The 20,141-nt window shown below is 46.8% G+C and overlaps 1 protein-coding gene across 1 annotated transcript in view; it reads left to right on the top strand.

Moving 5' to 3' along the window:
- NWD1 (NACHT and WD repeat domain containing 1) overlaps positions 1-20,141 on the top strand; it is a 337,845-nt gene that overhangs the window by 105,671 nt on the left and 212,033 nt on the right. Inside the window, exon 4 of the mRNA XM_069649205.1 lies at positions 13,361-13,715. Within this exon, the coding sequence (XP_069505306.1) occupies positions 13,361-13,715 (355 nt within the window). The remainder of the gene's footprint in view (positions 1-13,360; positions 13,716-20,141) is intronic.

A 20,141-nucleotide genomic window follows, 5' to 3' on the forward strand; every position in this document is an offset into this window, starting at 1 on the left:
AATGAATGCTATGGGAAGGGCGCCTAGGGAGGGTGGCCAGGGGGTGGGTTGGGTAAAGAGTGAAGTTTTCGCTGCAAATCAGCATTTCGATTTTACCAGGATTAAAGAGGAGGTGGTTAGCTGTTATTCAATGATCAATTTCTGGGAGGCAGGAGGTGAGGTCAGGATGGTAATAGGCTGGGGTTTTGGGAATCTTAAAAATGATCTGAATTTCATTGGCGTAGTTGTAGTAGATTAGGTCATGTCAGCGGATGAGTGCGCGGAGGGGATTTCGGTAGATTGAAGAGGAGGGGAGACAGGGAGGCCCCCTGTCCAACCCTTTGGAGACCATGGTGGGGGAAGAGGAGGATGGTGGGAGGAGCGTGATTTGTGATCCGGTTGGCGAAGAAAGAGGAGGTGTATCTTAGAGCAAAATCCCTGATCGCTTGAGAGCGGAGTTTGTCCATGAGGATGGAGAGGCTGATAGTGTCAAAGGCAGCCAAAAGGTCAAGGAGGAGAACTGCAGCACAGCCTTCTGAGTCTGCTGTTCTTTTCATATCATGCCAGATGGAGACAAGGGAGGGTTCAATTCCTCAGAGAGGTCTGAATGCGGACTAGGCAGGGTCAAGTAGGCAATTGGATTCTGTGAAGCGACAAAGCTGGTTGTATGCAATGTGGTCTAAGAGTTTGGCAATGAAACAGGTGTTTGAGATGGGGCAGTAGTTGGAAGGAAGGAGGGGGTCGAGGGTAGGCTTTTTAAGTAGGGGATTGATGTGAGAGGTTTTAAAAGCTGCAGAGAAGATGCCTGATGTCAGTGAATGGTTAATTATCGATCTTGCAACGCTGCCTTCACAGGTTGAGGATATAATGTTCTTTAGGTGTGTGTGGGGGAGGGGTCTCCAGGGGATCCTGAGGGGTGGCTACTGGAAAGGAGTTTCAGGAATTCAGGGTGGGAAATGGCAGAGGAGGGGTGTGCTGGTTGATGGGGGCAAGAGTCAGGAGATGGAAGAGACAAGGGGGAGTGAACGTTGCTAATTTGGTGTTGATGGTGTGGGATCTTTGGATAGCGATGTTGTAAAAGTGATCAGACAGGGCATCGCAGAATGTTGTAGTTTAGTGCGCATCTCGCATGCACCGTTATAGGTTCTGTTGTGGAAGGTTGTTCTGTGAGTTTTGTTGGTTTAATAAACCATGGGGTGCCACGGATGAACTTACCTCTGTGCCGGCTCCATCATTTACAGCATGGCAATTACTTAATTTTGGTGATGAGCTTGGGAATTAGCTCACAGCAGGTAGATGGTGCCCCACGGCTCAGGATGCCCATCGGTGTGCACAGACTCCATCTGTGCAAAAGCAGTAGGATTAAGGAGTAGGGGCCTGCTGTAAATGATGCACGGCAGGCGGCCACCACATCACCCTGCTTGCAGCGAGGGGTGTTACAGGTTCCCACAGGCATTTAGGGACAGGCACAAAGACCCAGCTGGGCATGCGCAGTCAGGCGGAAACACTAGAGGAAGGACCCAATGCTGTGGGACAGTGTGGTGCCCATTTTGGTTGCCGTGGCTACCGGTACATTATGGATAACTAGAGGCTGATGGTGGAGACAGGGTGGTGAGCGCCTACGAGACCATCCTGTAGAAAATAACAAAACGATTTGGGAAGACGGTCAATGTTGTTTTGGAGAGGTACCATTTCTTCTCAAGAGTTCAAGGTTCAGACAAATCCATGGCCAGTTACGTTACGGCCCTCTGAGTCCTGGTGGCGACATTCAGGTTCACAGGGGTATTGGACGAATACATAAGGGACCGCATTATGATGGACACGTGTAACACAAAGATAAGGGAGGGACTGTGGATCGAGAGGGATCGCTCACTGTAGATGTCAATGGAGATGGTCTGAGCAATAGTGGAGTCTGCCAAGAGCATCAGGGCGATGACACATAAAGAGGGAGTGCAGGTCAACAGTGGAGGGCTGGTGGTGCAAGCCGTGTATCCCACAAGGAAGGCAGATGGGGGGGAAACCCTACCGCCCCAGGATGGAAGGACAGTGCAACGCTGGAACGAGGACCCCTGCAACAGATGTGGATGAAGCAGTCACTCCACTGAGTCCAGAGAGTGCCCAGCTATGTCCAGGGCATGTAAGTGGTGTGGCATGAGGGGCACTTTGTGAGGCAGCAGAGTGGCTAAGGAGGGCTTGCGACCACTGAAAGCAAGTGTTAACTTGGTCGAAGAACAAGAGGAGCTCACAGTCCCAGTCGCAGTGACTGAATAAAGGGTGCTGCTCCATGTTCAAGGTGAGAAGAAGTATGAACCATGCAACGCAGTGACTGTGAATGGTGCCGACATCGAAAAGATGGTAGACTCAGGGTCCCCATATACCATGATTTCTACTGAGTTTTTTAAGAGACCTTTAAGAAGTCAGTGGGTACACTCGCACCTCCAGACATAAATCCCAGTGGCCCTCATTACGACCCTGGTGGAGAGGGGTTTACGCCAGCGTAATGCATGGCGTACCTCTCCGCCAGATTAGGACTTTCCGTAGCGCCATGGTGATTTTTACGCCCGGATTTTCCGGGCGGAAAAATCCATGGCGCTACGGGACCCCTCGTTAATTACGCCACCGTAATCTACGGTGGCGTAATTAACGCCTTCCCCACTCCCATTATACCCTATGGGGCAAAAATGGGGAAGGGTAAATGGGGATTGGGGACTTACCGCCCCGCCAAGGTCGGAATGGGGCGCCATGGCGGAGTTGGCAGCTCTGCGCCATGGTCCATGGTGCAAATTGCACCATGGATCTCCGCCAGGGTCGTAATGAGGGCCAGTGCCTATGGACAGAATCCCCTTACTGTGTTGGTTGGGGTATGAGTAGGCCGACATCCAATTCAAAGGGAGACAGACCAAGAGAAAGTTGAATGTGGCACGCAAGGGAGCAAGTATACTTGGCTTGGATGAACAGGCGGCGTTGGACATACAAATACACCCGGCAAGGGCTTTGCCTGTTTTCAGTGTGGAGGCTGAATGACAAATGTGTAAGGAAGGCCTCAAGGCCATGTATCCCACTGTTTTCAGTGACAAACTAGGGAAGTTGAAGTGGTTTGTGCACAAGATTGTGCTGAAGAGACGAACTATAACTATTGCCCACAGGGTGAGGAATATGCCAGTTTTGGCTTGTCAGGGGCTCAAGGCGGAGTTGGACAAGCTCATGCCAAGGGGGATTATTGAAGCGATTGTGTTGTCGGAGTGGCTATCACCAGTTGTGCTGGCAAGGAAACAAGATGGGGGCTTAAGGATGTGTGTAGACTTGTAGGATCTAAACAGTAATATCTGGGTGGACAGGCACTCACTCCCGAACTTCAAGGAGCTTCTGACCACAATGGGCGAGCGTCAAGGTTTTCCACAGTGGATTTTTCCTCATCTTATCATCAGACCGAGCTGCACGAATCCTCATGCAATTTTACCTCTTTTGTGACACCTTTTGGGGCTTTCGTGTTCTGTAGGATGCCATCCATGGCAGCAGTGTTTAAACATTTGATACAAAAGTTGTTTGGTGGATTAACAGGTGTACATTATTTTCAAGATGAGATCCTGGCGTGCGGGAGGTCGTAGGATGAGCATGACCGGAAGTTGCATGGAGTGTTGAGAGTGCTGCAGGAGAAGGGGCTGACAGTGAAAATATCAAAGTGCCAGTTGAAAGTTCGATGCATCACCTACTTGGGCCACACTATTGAGTTTGGTTGATGTGCTGACGGGTGCGTCTGTTCCAGTGTCAAAGGAACAGCTAAGGTATTTTCTAGGAATGGCTGAGTTTTACGTAAGGTTCATTCCAGGGACCATTTGCATGAGGCAGCTGCTCAAAATGCATATGAAGTTTGGATGGAAGAGGCTTGTCAGATGGAGTTTGAGTGTGTGAGAAAGTGTGTGGATGAAGCTCTGTTGTTGTTGACATTTGATGTTAAATGCAAAACGGTTTTGACTGTCGATGCTAATGATTTTGCACTAGGAGCCATTTTGTGGGAGTGGACGGAAGGCAGGATTTCTGTACAGGATGTGTCCGGGGTGTGGTGGATGGATGATGGGTCAGAGGAAGCGAGTGGGATCTCAGGAGGGGGGAAGGTGCACCAGAAAAGTAGTCTGACTGTAGTAGGGTTGACACCTTCGATCATGGGGACAGGTTGAATGTTGTGGTGGAGGATGTGCGGCAGGCATTCCCGATGAATGTGGGTTGTGTGTTTCTACCAGGGCCTGCAGACCGCCCAGAAGATTGAAGTATTATGTATGCTACTGATTAAGTTTTAGTCGTGTTTTAGGATTTTGTCCACAGTGTTCTTCTTCTCAGTTTTATTATATCCTTTCATTTCTTTTCTCCTTCGAGTTTTAGGCCCACTATTTTTCCGTGTACTTTCCTGTTCTTTCCCTTTGTGGTTTTTTGATAAGGGGGGAAGTGTATTGTAGTTTAGTGTGCATCTCGCACGCACCATTCTAGGTTCTGTTGTGGAATGTTGTTCTGTGAATTCTGTGAATTTTGGTTTAATAAATCGTGTATTGCAGTGTTGGAAACGTTCCTCTCCACCTACTATTCCAATGTGGTTGAATGCACTCACTTGGACGCAAACATGTGAGGAAGAGTATATTACGTTACTACCGGCGACCTCATGCCCAAAAAACGTATGGTCTGCATTCTGTAGCTATCTTCACAAACTAGCAGATGAGGCCCTGGTCCCTCCCACCCCCTCCTGTATGAACAATAGTACTGGGCCATGATGTGACTACCGTACCCTGTACCTGTTGGATGCTTCGCTGTGTATCCTATATCACTGGGCAATGACGTGTAAGATGTATTATTTCTTGTGTGTAAATGTGTGGAACTGCTACTTACTTTTTCCAATAAAAATAAAAATTTAAATAAATCACACGGTGCCACGGATGAACTTACATCTGTGCTGACTCCATTTCTGGCATGGCAGCTACTTCACAGAGTGCTTGGGAGTGGGGGGAGGGCGGATAGAGCAGAGTGGATATTTGAATTATGCGATGGTCCTGTGGAACTCCCTGTTAGGGTTAAGGGAGTTGGCTATTTGTTGTCCATAGAAAGATCTTTTGGCTTTCCTAATTTCTGTCCTGTAGGCCCTGATCTGTCGGTCATAAGTGGCTCTGTTCTAGTGTGTAGAACTGGCCTGCCATGTGCCATGTGTGCTCTAGGCAGTGCTTAAGGGTTTTGAGGGATTTGAGGGAGTGGATGACCCACTTTGGAGTATAGTCTAGTCTGTGAGAAGCAGATCTGGTTGGGGTCGAGGGATGAGGGCCTTAGAGGAGGATAGCTCATGGGCAACATACTTGTCTTGGAAGCAAGATGATGTGGAGCAACACAGTTTCGATCCCCAGGTCTGCGCTTAGAAACCTCTGGGTATTAAGGGCGCTATAAATAACCAATTACAATTACAATTAGAGAACCATTGGTCAAAAAGGTTGATAGATGGAGAGTGAAGTTAGTTTGGTAGCGAGGCTAGAAGAGATTCAGCCAGGTCGGGACTTATTATGACTTTCTTCCACAGAGGTACGCGGGATGAATGGATGGAACTGGTTAGACTGGGGGTTCGGGGGGTAGGCGGGGGGGAGAATGGGGTGGCAGTCATGAGAGAGAAGATGGCAGAGTGATCGGTCCAAATTAATCGGTGGGGAGGGGAGGCAGAGTGTAGATCAAGTTGACAGAGCGGAATAGAGCATCAATGATGTGGCGTGTAGATAAAGATTACAACAAACACAAGATGTAATATGTCAAGGGTTTGAGTGTTACATAATATACCAACACATAGGCCGTATTTTGTTATCTGTCCTGAATAGCATGTTTTATTTTAACATGTGGTTCTAATGAGTACTTTACTACTGTTAAACCTGAAAATAAGGCCACATTGTAAAAGTATTTTTTGACAGCTTTGTTAATGTATTATCCCCTACAGTCACTACATACCTCATTTTGATAATTAATAAAATGCCATGGATGCAGGAATACCAATGGAAACAAACTTGTTGTGGGATTTCCAGCATCTGCGCCATTTTCATTGATATTCCCCTCATGGAGCGAGACACATCATGGCAAATCCGCTCCATTGATTTTCCTGCTCGATGCAGGGAATCAGAATGTGCTATCACCCTCATCAGTATTTGGATGCAGGTGGGGAGGCAGGTATGCTTGTGGACTCTGCCTGCTTCTTTGAACATGGCTATTAGAAGTCCATAGGCCCAATCTCCGCCATGCGTGCATAAATGCAGAACATATATAGGTGTGTATTTACCCCATTAGGCGGTTTAAGACACAGGAACCAGGGGTGCACTCAGATTCATGTGCCTAAAACTGTATCATAATTCAGCCGTGGATGGCGAGAATCCCTCAGAAAGAGCCCATACTGCAAAAGCAGTAGTGGTCAAACTCTTTTCTGATGTATTCTCTGCCAGGAGAAAAATGGTGGGCTAGCTGTCGTGAATTCCAAGAGATGTCCTGTGAAGGACGGTGGCCACTGCACAATAGCCATCATTACAAGGTGGCGGTAATTCCATGAATGCACCGCCAAATTACATGAACAGAAACAGCGGTAATTCCGTCAGCAAATTACTGCCGATTGTCCAGCTGTAACGGTAATTCCACCGTATATTGGTGGAATTACCGTTGGTGTCGTGGTTTTCGGCAGTAATTCCTCTGACGGAATTATCATTACTGTCGATGTATGGTGGGCGCCCGTGCCTACTCATGATTTGGCAGACATTCCACCAGGATGCTCGGCAGTAACGGTTATTCTGCCTGGCGGAATTACTTCCAACCGTGTAATGAGGGCCTAAATCTTGAACTTGGGCCTGAAGAGGTTTCTAGTAGAAACAAACTCCCAATGCATTTGGTAGGTTTGAGACGTGTTAGCAATACCCAATTGACCTCTCCCTTCGCAAGCCTTCTTGAACCCACTATACGGTACACCTAATGGGTCTGGAGTGTTCACATCAACAACACTTTCCAAGTAATGAAATTATTTGTTTGATTTATAGAAGGAGTATGAAGATTGTATAGTAGATCATCGAACACGACCTTGCATGTCCTGTGTTCAGAATGGGTCACACCTACAGAAATGACCTTTGCGACCCTGCAAACTCTTGCGCTATATAAATAAATAAAAGGTATCATTGCATATAAAATGCAGAATTTTCTCTGTGGCAGAAATGGCTGTAAAGATTCATTAGCAACATAATAGTTCTAAGGAGGAAAAGTATGTTGAATGTCACTGTAGACCTGGATATGCGCTATTATATTCGTCTCTGCGTGTTGTGAGAAACCTGAGGGTATTCTCACTCCTACTCCCCTTGGATCCTCTACGCAGGTGGTCAGGGAAAGGCCATCACTTTTGGATCCTGATCCTGGGGGTGGACAAGCGAGGGGGGATCACCTGGGTGAAGGGTCTTTGGAGATTGGGAGTGGGGTGCCTTTAGGCGAGACATAGTATCCCCCTTATTCTAGTAACAACCAACCTAACCCTCCCTGACCTTTATCGGTTATTGTAGGTCAGCTCACCTTCTTTCACCTCTTGGGACACCTGACAGTACTGACGTAAGGAAGAGACAACTGAGAGTAATGAACACCACACACTCTCACCACTCTAGTACTGAGACGAGGAAGAAGGAACTGAGATTAATGAACACCACTCACTCTCACCACTTAGGTACTGGGACGAAGAAGATGCCTACAAGGTATGAAGGTCAGGCATGTCCTCTTAATCAGAGTAAGGCAGAATTGAATAATGAAATACACCTACAGCCTATTGAAGGACCACAGATGTATAAAAGGAGAAGCCGTGAAGTGAAGAAAGAAAGAGACCTGGGGAGCTTGGGTAGAGATCAGCAGGAGACTGAGATGGAGACGGGACGCTTCCGACATCCCCAAGCCGAGGGGAGCCTCCTGTGTGAAGCGGGAGCAAACAGAGCTGCAGCGAGGCCAGAGAAAAGAGTGCGCAGTGTCTGGCCTTGCAGAGGTATTGGGGCTGCCTGTGCCAGCCAAGCACCAGTCCACAGGTCAGCAGGGCTTGCGGAACCTGAAGCAGCAGCCAGAGCTAAGGAGGAAAGCAACGACAGCCGCCGGAGGAAGACGCCTACGACCAGTGAGGCTGGGGAACTTACCTAGAGACCAGGACGCTCCGGGCAGGCTGCGAAAGTAGTGAGCAACACTGATGGGATAAATGCTTCAGTTACAGATGAAGGAAATTAAGTTATATGAATGAAAGAAAGTCAAGTGGCTCAAGGCATAGCAAATCTGCAATTCTGAAAAACAAACTGAAAGAAAGCAGCAAATCTGCCAATATTGATCATTAACTGAAAGTAGCCAATCTTCTAATATTGAATAACGACCTGAAAGAAAGCAGCAAATCTGCTATTATTGAATAACGCACTGAAAGAAAATTAAGAACTCTGCATAGTTGAATTCAAGTCTGAGAAAATATTTGTTTTGAAGCTACAGTTGAGAAACTATTTGTTTGTTAAATATCAAACTGATAAAACTCTCAAATCGTGCTTAAATGACAGTAACCAATATACTTGGAGAAAGCTAAGCATGAAGGGGGGAAAAGGGTCACAAGAAGTGTATTGTGAATAAGACCATGAAATACAATATACAACATTGAATGTGTACAGAATAAGGAAGTCAAACTAAGGAACTTGAAACACAGAGGCAAAACACTGAGGAGGCTATGTGTGAGCAAGAGAACTAAGGGTTCCTGGTTGCGCGACCTGCGATGGGTCAGACTGTGTGGTCTGATAACTGTGCCTTAACCAGTGAACCCCTACACCTTCATGCTGAAAAGGAAACCGACTATTGTGTCAAAAAGGGAAACTACTATTGGTGCATTTAAAGTGTGGGGGGAGGGTACCCTGGGCTGTGAAGAATTGTTGGAACTTATCTTAAAGATGGAGCCTCAAGATACTTCCTTTTGTGACAACTGTTACATTGAACTTGGGGAAGGGAACCCTGAGACCTGCTGCAATGAAACTGACATTTAAAAGGTATGGTACTGTATTACCCTAAATCCAAGAGAAGGTAACTTGAACACTGTGGTGACCTTGTTTGTACTTGGAGAGGAGGAGCTGGACATAGCTCAGAACTTTACTTTTGGAACACTGTTTAGTTTATAGTTGTTATCCCTACACAGTGTTTTACTTCAGTTGTGAGGGCAAGCATAGGTGTTGGACACAGACAGACTTTTAAGTTGAAGTTACTGACACAGACTATCCTTAGTTTATTTAGGTAGGATATCCTACCTTAGCATAGTCCTTACATCCTGACATTTAAGTTAATACAATTATTTCGTTACATTGAATCTGTTGTCTGTGTCTCCTCACAGTATTGACTTAATTTCCACAACTAAAACTGTGTTCTCTCTTAGCAAACGTATCAGTATAACAGCAATTTCAGAACCACATGATCAAATTCATGTACTTGATTAACAACTGAACAACAGTGGTTATCAATATGGGTGTTCAAGGGTGTGGCCCAGGCAAGGAGCATTGGAGCATGGACATTTTATTACATATTTTACTGAAACCTTTGGGCATATCCAACTTGATAAATGCTACTACATGGAGGAGGATTTTGGGCAGGAGGGATGATAGCACAATGAAGCCCTGCTTGCTTCTATTCTCGGCTGGCATGAACGTAGAACATAGGATTTTCTAACTCTTTTGGCAGTCAGAGTGTTTTGTATTTTTTTTCTTTTTGGAAAACAGGTTTGTTATCCTGTTCACGAAGAATAACTCGCTTAAGCAACCCAAGCCTGGTACTAATAGCAATAATAGCCCTGTTGAGAGCTGTACCTGAGACTACTAATGCCATAGCCCTAATTAAAGCCATTGTTTCTCACAGGCTTATTAACTCATGATGCAGGCCAACGGTGCACCCAGCTGCGTTGCATACGATTGATAAATTAGTCAAACCTAACCTCAGATGGTTAGATTCTTATCTCTTTGGCCGCACTTATTCTGTTTCCTGGGCTGGTCATTTTTCCTCATTTTAGCCACTTCTTTTCGGTGTACCTCAAGGTTCTGTTCTAGATCCTCTCCTTTTTTCCTCATTCAATCTCTCTTGTCACTTCTATGCTGATGATTCACACATTTTCTTTTCTTTTTCTGCATTTCCTCCACACTTCAAGACACAATTTCTTATTGTCTGCTTGCTGTCAAGTCTTAGATGGCCCTGTCGGTCCTTCATCTTAATTCCCCTAAAACTGAGGTTCTTTTCTTTCCTTCCACTTCACCTTCCCCCATTTCTCCTCCTTCTGGTCTCCTGTTTCCTCCATCACTTCTTTCTTTTCTTCTTCTGCTTTAACTCTTGGTGTCATCTTTGATCCCTTTCTATCCTTTTTCTCTACATATTACTAATGCTGCTCGCGCTGCATGTTTCCATCTTAATAATCTTTGGCGTGCTGGCCCTTTTCTTTCATTTCAGGCTACTAAACTCTTGATCTATTCACTTGTCTTTTCTCACTTAAAGTACTGATCTGTTCTTCTACTATGTCTTCCCAAGTCTCATCTTACTCCTCGACGTTCTATTTTTAATTCTGCTATTCGTCTTTGTTTCCAGTTGCCTTTTCGTTCTTCCATTACTCCATCTCTTCATTCTGCTGCCTTACTTTCTTTCAATCTCTATCTTATCTTTCATTTTCTTTGCTTCATCTACAAAGCTCTTTATGGTCTTACGCCCTCCTATCTTTGTTATCATGTTTCTTTCTACTTCCCTCCCCATGTTCTTCGTTCTGAATCTCAATTTTTTCTTGCTGTTGCTAAGCCAACTTGTGCTTGTTCTCGATTTCGATCCTTCTCACTTCTTGCACCCAAGCATTGAAATGCTCTTCCACTTTCAATCCGTGCGTCTTCTGCTTATATTTTCTGTTCTCAATTAAAAACCCATCATCTTCTTTCTCTTTCCTCTAAGTAGTTCTGATTATTGATTTGGTTGTCATATTTCATTTTTATTGTACTGTTTTATTTAACTTTGTAAAGCGCATTGTACAAATACAATACAATACAATTACAAACCTCTGATAGACCCAGATTCCACTTATACCCTAAGATGCCATTTCAGAAGTGCAAAGCGTTCATTTTTGCTAGGTTCCATTACATCTGATGTTGCCTCAAATTATTCCTGCCACAAATCAACTCTGCTCTAGGTGCCGTGGAGTAAGATCGGATAGCCCAATATCATCAGCCTACAATATGGTTTGTGACTGTGCATAGGTCACTGCTGAAGAAATCTAACACTTTGTTTGCTATATGTACCAAACAATGGCAAAAAAAGGTTTTGGATTTTGTGTAGGCATGAGATAGGCATTTGCCTGGAATTGCCATATTTTTGCAATCTAGCCGTAAGCGAGCAACAGCTGGCAAATGGTGTGGGAACCTGTGCCTATGATATCAGTGCCTGGCAAATGCTGAATACCTACACACAAGACCCTGCCCATTTTACAGAGAACAGATTTGAGGACACACACATTGCTAATAAATCAAGAGGTTTAAGGCACACCTGTTTAGGATACCTTCATTACACTGTATTCTCCTTTACTGCTGCAATTCAGTGCTGAAAATTGAAACAATTTACCCTGCAAAACTCTCACCCTCCTTGGGGGGGTGGGCAGGGGAGTAGGGGTGTGGCCCCAGGCCAGGTCACAAAACACAGTGGGCCCCATTACGAGTCTGGCGGTAGTGGTCTGGTATATCCGGCGCCGGCATTCCATTACTCCCCATTCCCGTGGAGTCCCATAGGTCCCATAGGACTCCACGGGAATGGGGATCACGGAAACACTGGCACCATGCAGTAATGGTGCCGAGGTTTCCACGTCCGTCTGCGGCCGGTGGCGTTACGCCCGCCAGGTCAGACCAGACCACAAGGCCACAGAACTCGGAGTTAGCCGGTCCGGAAAACGGTGCTGGTACGGTTTTACCGGCACTGGTAAATCCAGACCGGCTAACTCATAATAAGGCCCACTATCTCTAGAATGGAACCCAAGCCTGACAATCTGCATAAAAGCAAATAACATTTGGGGAACAAAAGCATGCCCAGAGTGTTAAGTGTGAAGCATATCTGTGATAGTGCTTCAGCAAGGAACCCATTTGAGCAAGTATTGGAAGTTGGACCCTTTTTGTTGGTCACAATACTCACCCTAACAAAAAACAAACCCTGTAAAGTGCAAGACATGTATACCAACTTGGACAGCTTCTGAACAGGATGTGAGGCTTTGGCTGTTCTGTGTTCAGACTCATGGCGTGTGGCTGCCCGTGGGTTAGAGCTCAGCTTGGAAACAGATATGGGAGTTTCTGTGCTAGGCTCTGGACCTCGGACAGGCAAGGCACACTTTGCTCAGCTCTGCCTTGTTCCGGCTCATTTCCTAGCCGGCTGGAATTGCTCATTAAGTCTTAGAAAACTGCTGTGGAACAACACTGACAGACAGGCCCTATACAACACAAAGCTTGATGTTGTTGCATGACTGAGTCTGCTCAAAGAGATCCCAGGAGGATATTCTGGGAGAGGAAGGTAAGGAGTGGGAATGGCTGTAGCACTTAGCATGTCCATTTTAAAAAAACGTATTTATTTGTATTGCGCCGAAAGCCCTCAGGCATCGGGCGTACACATAAAGACTCGGATTTACAGGTCTTCTGGGTCAAGCAGCCTTCACTTAAATAAGTTTGTTTTCAGGGTTTTTCTGAATGTTGTGTGGTTCATTTCCTGTCTTAGCTGCGTCGGTGGGCTGTTCCATTTCTGGGCCGCTTTACCGGAAATGCCCGGCCCAGGCCGTAGGACCGTTTAGAGGAAGGACATGTGATCTGTCCCAATGCCTCTGATGTTAATGGTCGCCCTGGTACATACTGTGTGATCATTCCATGGGTTGTCACTGGGTGAGTAAATAACCAAACAACACCCACAAGCTTTGTGTCCCTCCACATGCCCTCTCCCTCGCAACTGTACACCAATGCAATCGGTTTGGCTTATAGGTGGCACTTCAGCACCGCATATAAGGCAAAACTAAAAATGGACAGAATGAATTTGCCGTATTTTCCTGACTGGCCGATATCTGTAATTTAGAAGCTGGAGCTATACTTGCCTCATGCGATGCTGGTGACAGTAGAATGTTTTGAAATGTGTATCATTCCGGTAGGGAGTGGGTGTGATATAGTTGGCTTAAATCTAAGTGTGTCTTGTTTACTTGAAATGATTGCGTCTTGGACAAATCAAGCGATTATTTTGTGATTTAGTTACATCAATTGACAGACATTGAGAGTGCTTAGAAACAGTCTAATTCCTAATACTCAGCAATGAAAATATGGTTGACATTTAAATATATTTTCATTTTTTCCAGGCCCTGATTGGGAACCGCTATGGCTACCGCCCTGTTCCCCGTGTTATAGATGAAATGGAATATGGCATCCTTTATGGAAGGATGCAAGGGGACGACGGTGCCATCCAGCTCCTGGACCAATGGTTCTGGAAGGACGAAAATGCTGTCCCGCCGGTGTACGTCCTACAGCCAATCACCACCCATCTGCCGCACTATGACGACAAAGACCCCAGCCACCGAGAGCAACAGCAGAGCGATGTGAAGGTTTGGCGGGAGGTGGAGAGAAGGCTGGCGGCCATCTTGCGCCAGGCAGCCCAGCAGGCAGAGGAGGATGGCATGTTCAGCAAAAGCCAGAAGCACAAGTATTACAAATCAGGTGAGGAGTCACACAGGGTTGTCCTAAGAGATATGGCCGGAGCTATGGGTAAAGCAATTGGCAGGGAGAGACAGTGATTAGAAGGTTCTAGAGGCTTTCTCATTTACATTACAACTAAGGTGGCAATTCTAAAGCCCTTTATCACGATTGCTTCAGCACATAAACATTGCTATTTTTCTACTGTCCGAGGTGAAGTACTCAAGTGAATAAACAGCTGGCTGTGGAGGTGAGAGGCCTGGATTTTATTTCTGGATTTCCTGCATGACTGAATTATGGGATTCTGGGAAAATCACATTATTTCACTCAGCATCAATTTGTTTATGCCCTAATAACATGGATTTTTAGAAACACGTTTTAGAACGGTATATAAACCAATGCTGGTCTGGCAGTCACTGGTAGCTTCTACGTCAGCCATTTCTTCCCCAGGGTATCACCTCAAAACATTTCTCGGAGTCCCCAAAGTGTTGGCAGCGATCTTGATACTGCTGCCTTCTGGTGGAAGGGCAGTTTGGAGTGGAGGCGTTGCAGCCCCCTGTCCAATGGCTGTGCTATGATTGGAGGACTATGAAACACAGACGAACAGAAGTCACTTTTGCAGCCTGGAGCGAGGAAAGAGATTCAGGGACCTAGGAGGTATCTCTCAGTCTTTTGCCATTCTGGGTTCAAAGCACAACATACATAACGACTCGGTGTGACTGGCTGCTTCTCTTCTACGCCTGTATGTGGTAAGACTTGCCTTTGTTATTGTAGTGATAGTGTCACCACAGGGCTGGGTACAGACCTGTGAATCACAACACTGCATGCATTGCATTCCACCCCGCTACACCATCGCATGCCTCCTCTTCATTATACGGGTAAATCACTCTCTGCTCATGCACTTCCCTCTGTGCTGTGTCTGTGTCCTGGTCACCCCAAAATAAAGTCCTTAAACTGGCCTGGTGCCTGTCTCTTTCTCTGGGTGCAGTATCTGTGCCCCCGTGATTGCACTGGAGTGGCTGCATCATCGGAGGTTCCCACCTCTGAATAGGCATCCGGTGACGCAAACTCCACCCTCTGCTGGGTTCTGCTCCACCGGTCCTCCACCACTGCTCCCAGTCCCTCGTTCTTCCCCAGGACCCTAGCTGGGGATTGTCCCATCCTCGGAGTGTTTGATCAGGGCTTTGAAGTGGGACACTTTTTTGGTAACTCGCAATGATCCTCTACTTTCTGTGACCATGCTGCCTCCCTTGGCTACAACAGTGAATGGATGGGGGTCTCAAGGCAAATGGAGTTTTTGCCGAGTAAGGCATCTCCCACTCTTAGTGTAGAGTCACGGGGCTTTCTCCACTGGCTCTCGTGCATTGTTGGGGTCTTTGCGTAATGCTGCACTGCTCTGTACATCGTACTCTGAAGGCGCCCATCCTTACGCTGTGGGGATGGTGGTATGAGGAGCTTGCCTTAGTGGAAAGCTGGCTTGTGATACTCTTGCATAAGAATGAGGTGTTGCTCGGTATTCACTTAGGAACCTGAATATTGCTCTCTGCAGGTCCTCACACTGATCAATGGCTATCCACATGACTTTATGTAGAGTGTGCTTAAAACGCTCATGATTTCCGTTGGCTTGCAGTCAGTCTAGGATGATCCCCCAGTGATGAATGTTGAGGGCTTGCTTCCAAGGATTGTCCCACTTCCTTCCTTGAAAGGGGGCCTGTTGTCTGTTTTTACAGAGATCGGCAGTCCGTGTGCTGAAAATATCTTTTCTACCTTCGTAATCTCCACAATCACTGCGGTAGAGCCTACCATCTCCACCTACGGTAGCGCGAGAATTTGTTGATGACACAAGGGTACATTGGCCACTGGGTAGTGACTTGAAGCCTGCACTGGCATGTTCCCATGGGGGCATTACCTCTTGACATGGACTAGATAGGAGCTAGGCCCGGAGGGATGCCCGTGGTTTTACATGCGATGCACCTCAAGAAAAATTACTTTCAAGGCTTTCTCCAGCCCTGCGAACCACACTTTCTTCCAAAGATGACTCTTGGCCTTCCATTAGCCTTGGTGACCTACGTGTGCAAGGTGGAACACTCCTGTGATTAAAGTTTCCAGGATTACATTTCTGGAACCTCTTAACAGAACTCCCCTTTAAGAGATGGATAGTTCCTGCTTCCAGAGTAACAGACTCTTTAGACGATGATGTGCTTCCTCCATTTGGTGGTGTTGGGCCTGTGGGAAGCTCTTCTATTTACCCGCGGTAAGAGCTTGCTTTATAACTCATATGCATGTGTCGTTAGCTGTGGCATTCTGGATCTCTTTCATCAACAGGGCTGTCAGGATTTTTGCCGCTGCCAACATGTTCACGTGCCGTTCCAGACATAAGGCAGCCTTAATTGAACTGGTTCTTGCCTCACAGGGTTGGTGTAATGGGAAGTCTTTCGGATTCCCAGACCCAGGCAGTGTTCAATGTTGAAATCTAACTCCTGGAGTTCTGGGATCCATTTCTCCATCCCAGGGGAGGGCAGGGCACCAATCCATTTGAAAGTGGAATTTGAGGCTTCTATTCTGTTAGCACTTTGAAAGGTTTTCTATACAAGTATAAGTGAAAATGGTGGTATCCCCACAACACAGTTATGGCCTCCTTTTTTTGATCTGCAAATATCTTGTTTCCTGAGAAGTTAATGCCTGGATTGGAAATGCCACAGGGAAAACATCTCCAGCTTACATTTGTTGTGTGAGTACTGCACCAACGCCAAGAGGGCTAGCATCGACAATTAGCTGCATCTGCTGCTTGTTTGTTGTGTCTTCCGCTAAACCATCTTTAGTTGCTTGGAACACAGTGGCCTATTTCTCTCCTCATTCCCAGGGTTCAGCCATCTAGGTCAGCTGTTGCACTGTTCGGTGATGGAGGCAAGGTTCGGGGCGAACTTCCTACAATAAAGAACCATGGCCAAAAAGATCTGCACTTGCCTTTTTGAGGATCGCCCGAGAACCTTTCCTTCTCAAATACAAATAGAAAGAATTCCAGATGGTCCCTATGAAATGTGCACTTGATCCAGCTGAGCATAAGGCCTTGGTCTCTCAGCCTCTGCAGCCCGTGAAGGTGTTCGGCGGGTGTTATTGCAAATATTAGGATATTATTGCTGACATAGATTGCTCCTGAAATGCCAGCGATGACCCCTCTAATAGTGTCTTGGAAGGCCTTAGCTGCGGAGGACACCGAAGCTCAGGCACTTATAGCAGTGAAGGTCCACATGAGATGAGAATGTTGATATGCAGCTGGAATCCTTGTGCAGCGGGATCTGGTGATACCTGCTGTTGAAGTCCAGCTTAGAGAAATATTTGGTTCCTTTAATGCAAGCTAGCAGTTACTCGAGACTGGGCATGTGGTCACTCTCCTGCTTCTCCGCCCTGTTTGGTAAACATATGGTGATACATACGTGCACCTGGTCTGGTCATTTGGGTTTGCACGTTACCACCATCGGTAAAACCCAGGGCGTTTCACTCATAAACCTTCTTGATGGTACCAGCTTTCTCCAGCTTGCATAGGTTCTCCTCCACCTTGGGGATAAATGGGAAGGAATATAATCTTGGGAGGATAGCTCAGGGGCAACGTGTTTGCCTTGGAAGCAAAACGACACGGAGCACCACAGGTTGGAACCCTGGGTCCGCGCTTAAAAACCTCTGGGTATTAAGTGCATTATAAATAACCTATCATATCATATAACATGCTGTTGTTTGAGGGCTAATGGCTGCACAGTGTCGTCTGTGTGAACGAAGGCATCCTATTCTACTGAATGATTCATCAAACTCCAGTCGGATGTTCTCTAGTCCTTCTTGATGGACACCAAATCCAAAGTGAATTACCTACAGCTCTTCGGCCATTATACAGCTGAGCATTCTAGCCGTGTTCACAATCATCACGTACAGCGTTCCCACTGACTCGGTGTCACTATGTTTCAAGTTGGTCCTGGCCGTCCCTGCAAGGGGAATTTGTTCTTTTACAAAAATCCCCAACTTAGTTGGCTGGAGTTGAGGTTCGGGTCTTAGTACGGCAAACTATGAGCTTCTCCTCATGTTGCTCCTGTATCAATGAGGGTCGGCGCAGGGGTCTCTGAGATCAGGATTCCGTGCCAGGGCTGCCAGCATTTTCTTGGTTTGTGTCCCAGGGCTGAGATCAGAAAAACATTGTGGTCATCGTCTGGGTCACCTTCAGACACAGCAGCCACTTGTATGTTATGCTTTCAAGGTCCACTAACTTTCACAGTGGCTGCATAGTTCCCTGGGTGTCACGCTTCGGCGAACCTCTGGCAGCTGTTGTGCAGTAGGTGCCATCTCCAATAGCCACAGAATCTGGGGTTTCTCGGTGTGGCATTCACGAGGTCACCTTGTTGAAGCCCGTCTTGCCCATTCTCTTGCTTCATCTTTGATTCTTTCCCACAGCGTGCACCTCAGCCACTGCCAAACTTTGGAACGCAGTCACCATAATGTTAGATCAAACATCATTTAAATCGTGGGAGCGACTAAGCTCCAGGATGTGCTGGAGCGCAGTTTGTTCAAAGAGCCTGTATGAACTGCACAGGTACCTCCCGCGTCTCCTCAACTAAGGTGCACATGGCCACCGCGTGTTGCAGACAAGTGCGGAATGCGTCAGTTGCCTGCCATGCCAGGTAGAGCTGGAATATATCGAAATCTGCATTGGCCTGGGGTTTGAAGCAGTCTGCTAATGTTTGCTTGGCCGCATTGTAGGGGTTGTCCAGTTGCGTCCAGTCAAGGACAGTGTAACCTAATGTTTTCCCTCATCATCGGTTTGCTTGGTGGTAGCAAATTAATGTTCTAGGCATTGAAACCACAATGACCACTTCAACGAGGATGGAGCTCCAAACACCTCGCATTCTTCTATTGGGGATGATGTTGGTGTGCTCTCTCCATGGGTTGTGGGTCTCCTAGGGGGAAAGAGGAGAGCTCCCTCATTCTCTGTGTCCCCCATCCCTCCTTTTTTCACCAGTTGTTACAGCCTGGGTAGGAAAAGGGAATGAGGAGCGCAGGAGGTATTCCTCAGGCTCGTACCAGTCTGGGATCGTTGCACAGCAAATGCGTGGCTAGCTGCTTCTCTCCACCCATGCATGGGACACCGCCCCTTTATTAACGCAGTGACACTCTTTGACGCACCTTGGGCCACATGCGTGTGAGCGCGCAACCCGGTGGCACACAACACGGCCTCATTGCGTTCCATCCTGCTACATCATCACAGTCTCCAGGGGCGGATTTTAGCTTTAATCCCTGTGGCAGGGGGTTGACATGGGCGGTAACGGCCCACCAGCCCTTGCCGCCAAGGTAGGCCCGAGCGAAGCGAGGCCCTAGGCAAGGGCTGTGGGCCACTACGGGCCATGTCAACCCCCTACCAAGGGGGTGATAGACATTCGTACCCCAGGATTTACTGTGGTGCATATGGTTTTCAATTTTGTTTTTTCTTCCGTTGGGAGATTGTAATGAGGTAACTCGAAACATATATAAGTTTAACTTAGTGAGTTTATTAGTAGGAAGTCCCCGAGAGACCAACCTTCAACAGTCAGGCAGCTTCATGTATGGTTCTGGAATATGGATTCCAGAACCATACACAAAGAGGGGACTAGGGCAACAATAGAATTAAATACAACGAAAGATTCTACATCATAACAGAGATGGGCTCAGAAAGGCGGAAAAAAGCAAACAAAATGGCGGCTGCAATTAAATGGAAAAGGCACTATGTCCCTTTTCAGATGAGGGTGGCCATAAGAAACATGGAAGAAAATGGCGGCTGTCTTCCGAAAAGGGATCTAGTCCCTTTTCTGTTTTATATAGCTGGCAGTGATTGCATTATCGCGCCAGGTAAAGACAGATTGTGATTGGTCCATCTGTGTTGCCCGGGTGCGAATGGACAATAAACTGAGTGTTCTAACATCTGCCTGATGTGCAGCATCAAACCCTCCATGGCCGGTGCTGTGCTGGTTTATAGCCGTCTCGCAGAATGTATTCACTACCCTCCTCCCTGCCCCATGAAGCCGAGGGCTGGATCCACAGAGAAAAAAAACAATACACCTGAGCGTTATTGGCATAGATAAAGTACTCACAGTGAGACTTTCTGCAGCATTTCCCTCTTCATGCTAGCATGATGACTAGTCACAAGCAAGCCACATCTGCTTGTATCAGGTTCAGCGGCGGGTCCAATAGCTCAGTGAGTTAGATGTTTGCTGCTGAGTTCTGTGTGCACACTAGAGGTAAAATCTTCTAATTCCAGAAGAACCCGCTCATTTGTCATTCTTCTGGAGTGGATAATGTTAACCAATGTAATGGCACACGTTTTAACACCAGTGCTCTAATGCAGGGCAGAAATCGTAGTATACACATATACACTATTGTCAGTCGTGTATTTTTACAATGGCCCATGTGCAGTGCATGTATTCAGGGCAG

Source organism: Ambystoma mexicanum, chromosome 1p (genome assembly GCF_040938575.1).
Source record: "Ambystoma mexicanum isolate Mex_15411 chromosome 1p, UKY_AmexF1_1, whole genome shotgun sequence".
In the NCBI taxonomy this organism is placed as follows: domain Eukaryota; kingdom Metazoa; phylum Chordata; class Amphibia; order Caudata; family Ambystomatidae; genus Ambystoma; species Ambystoma mexicanum.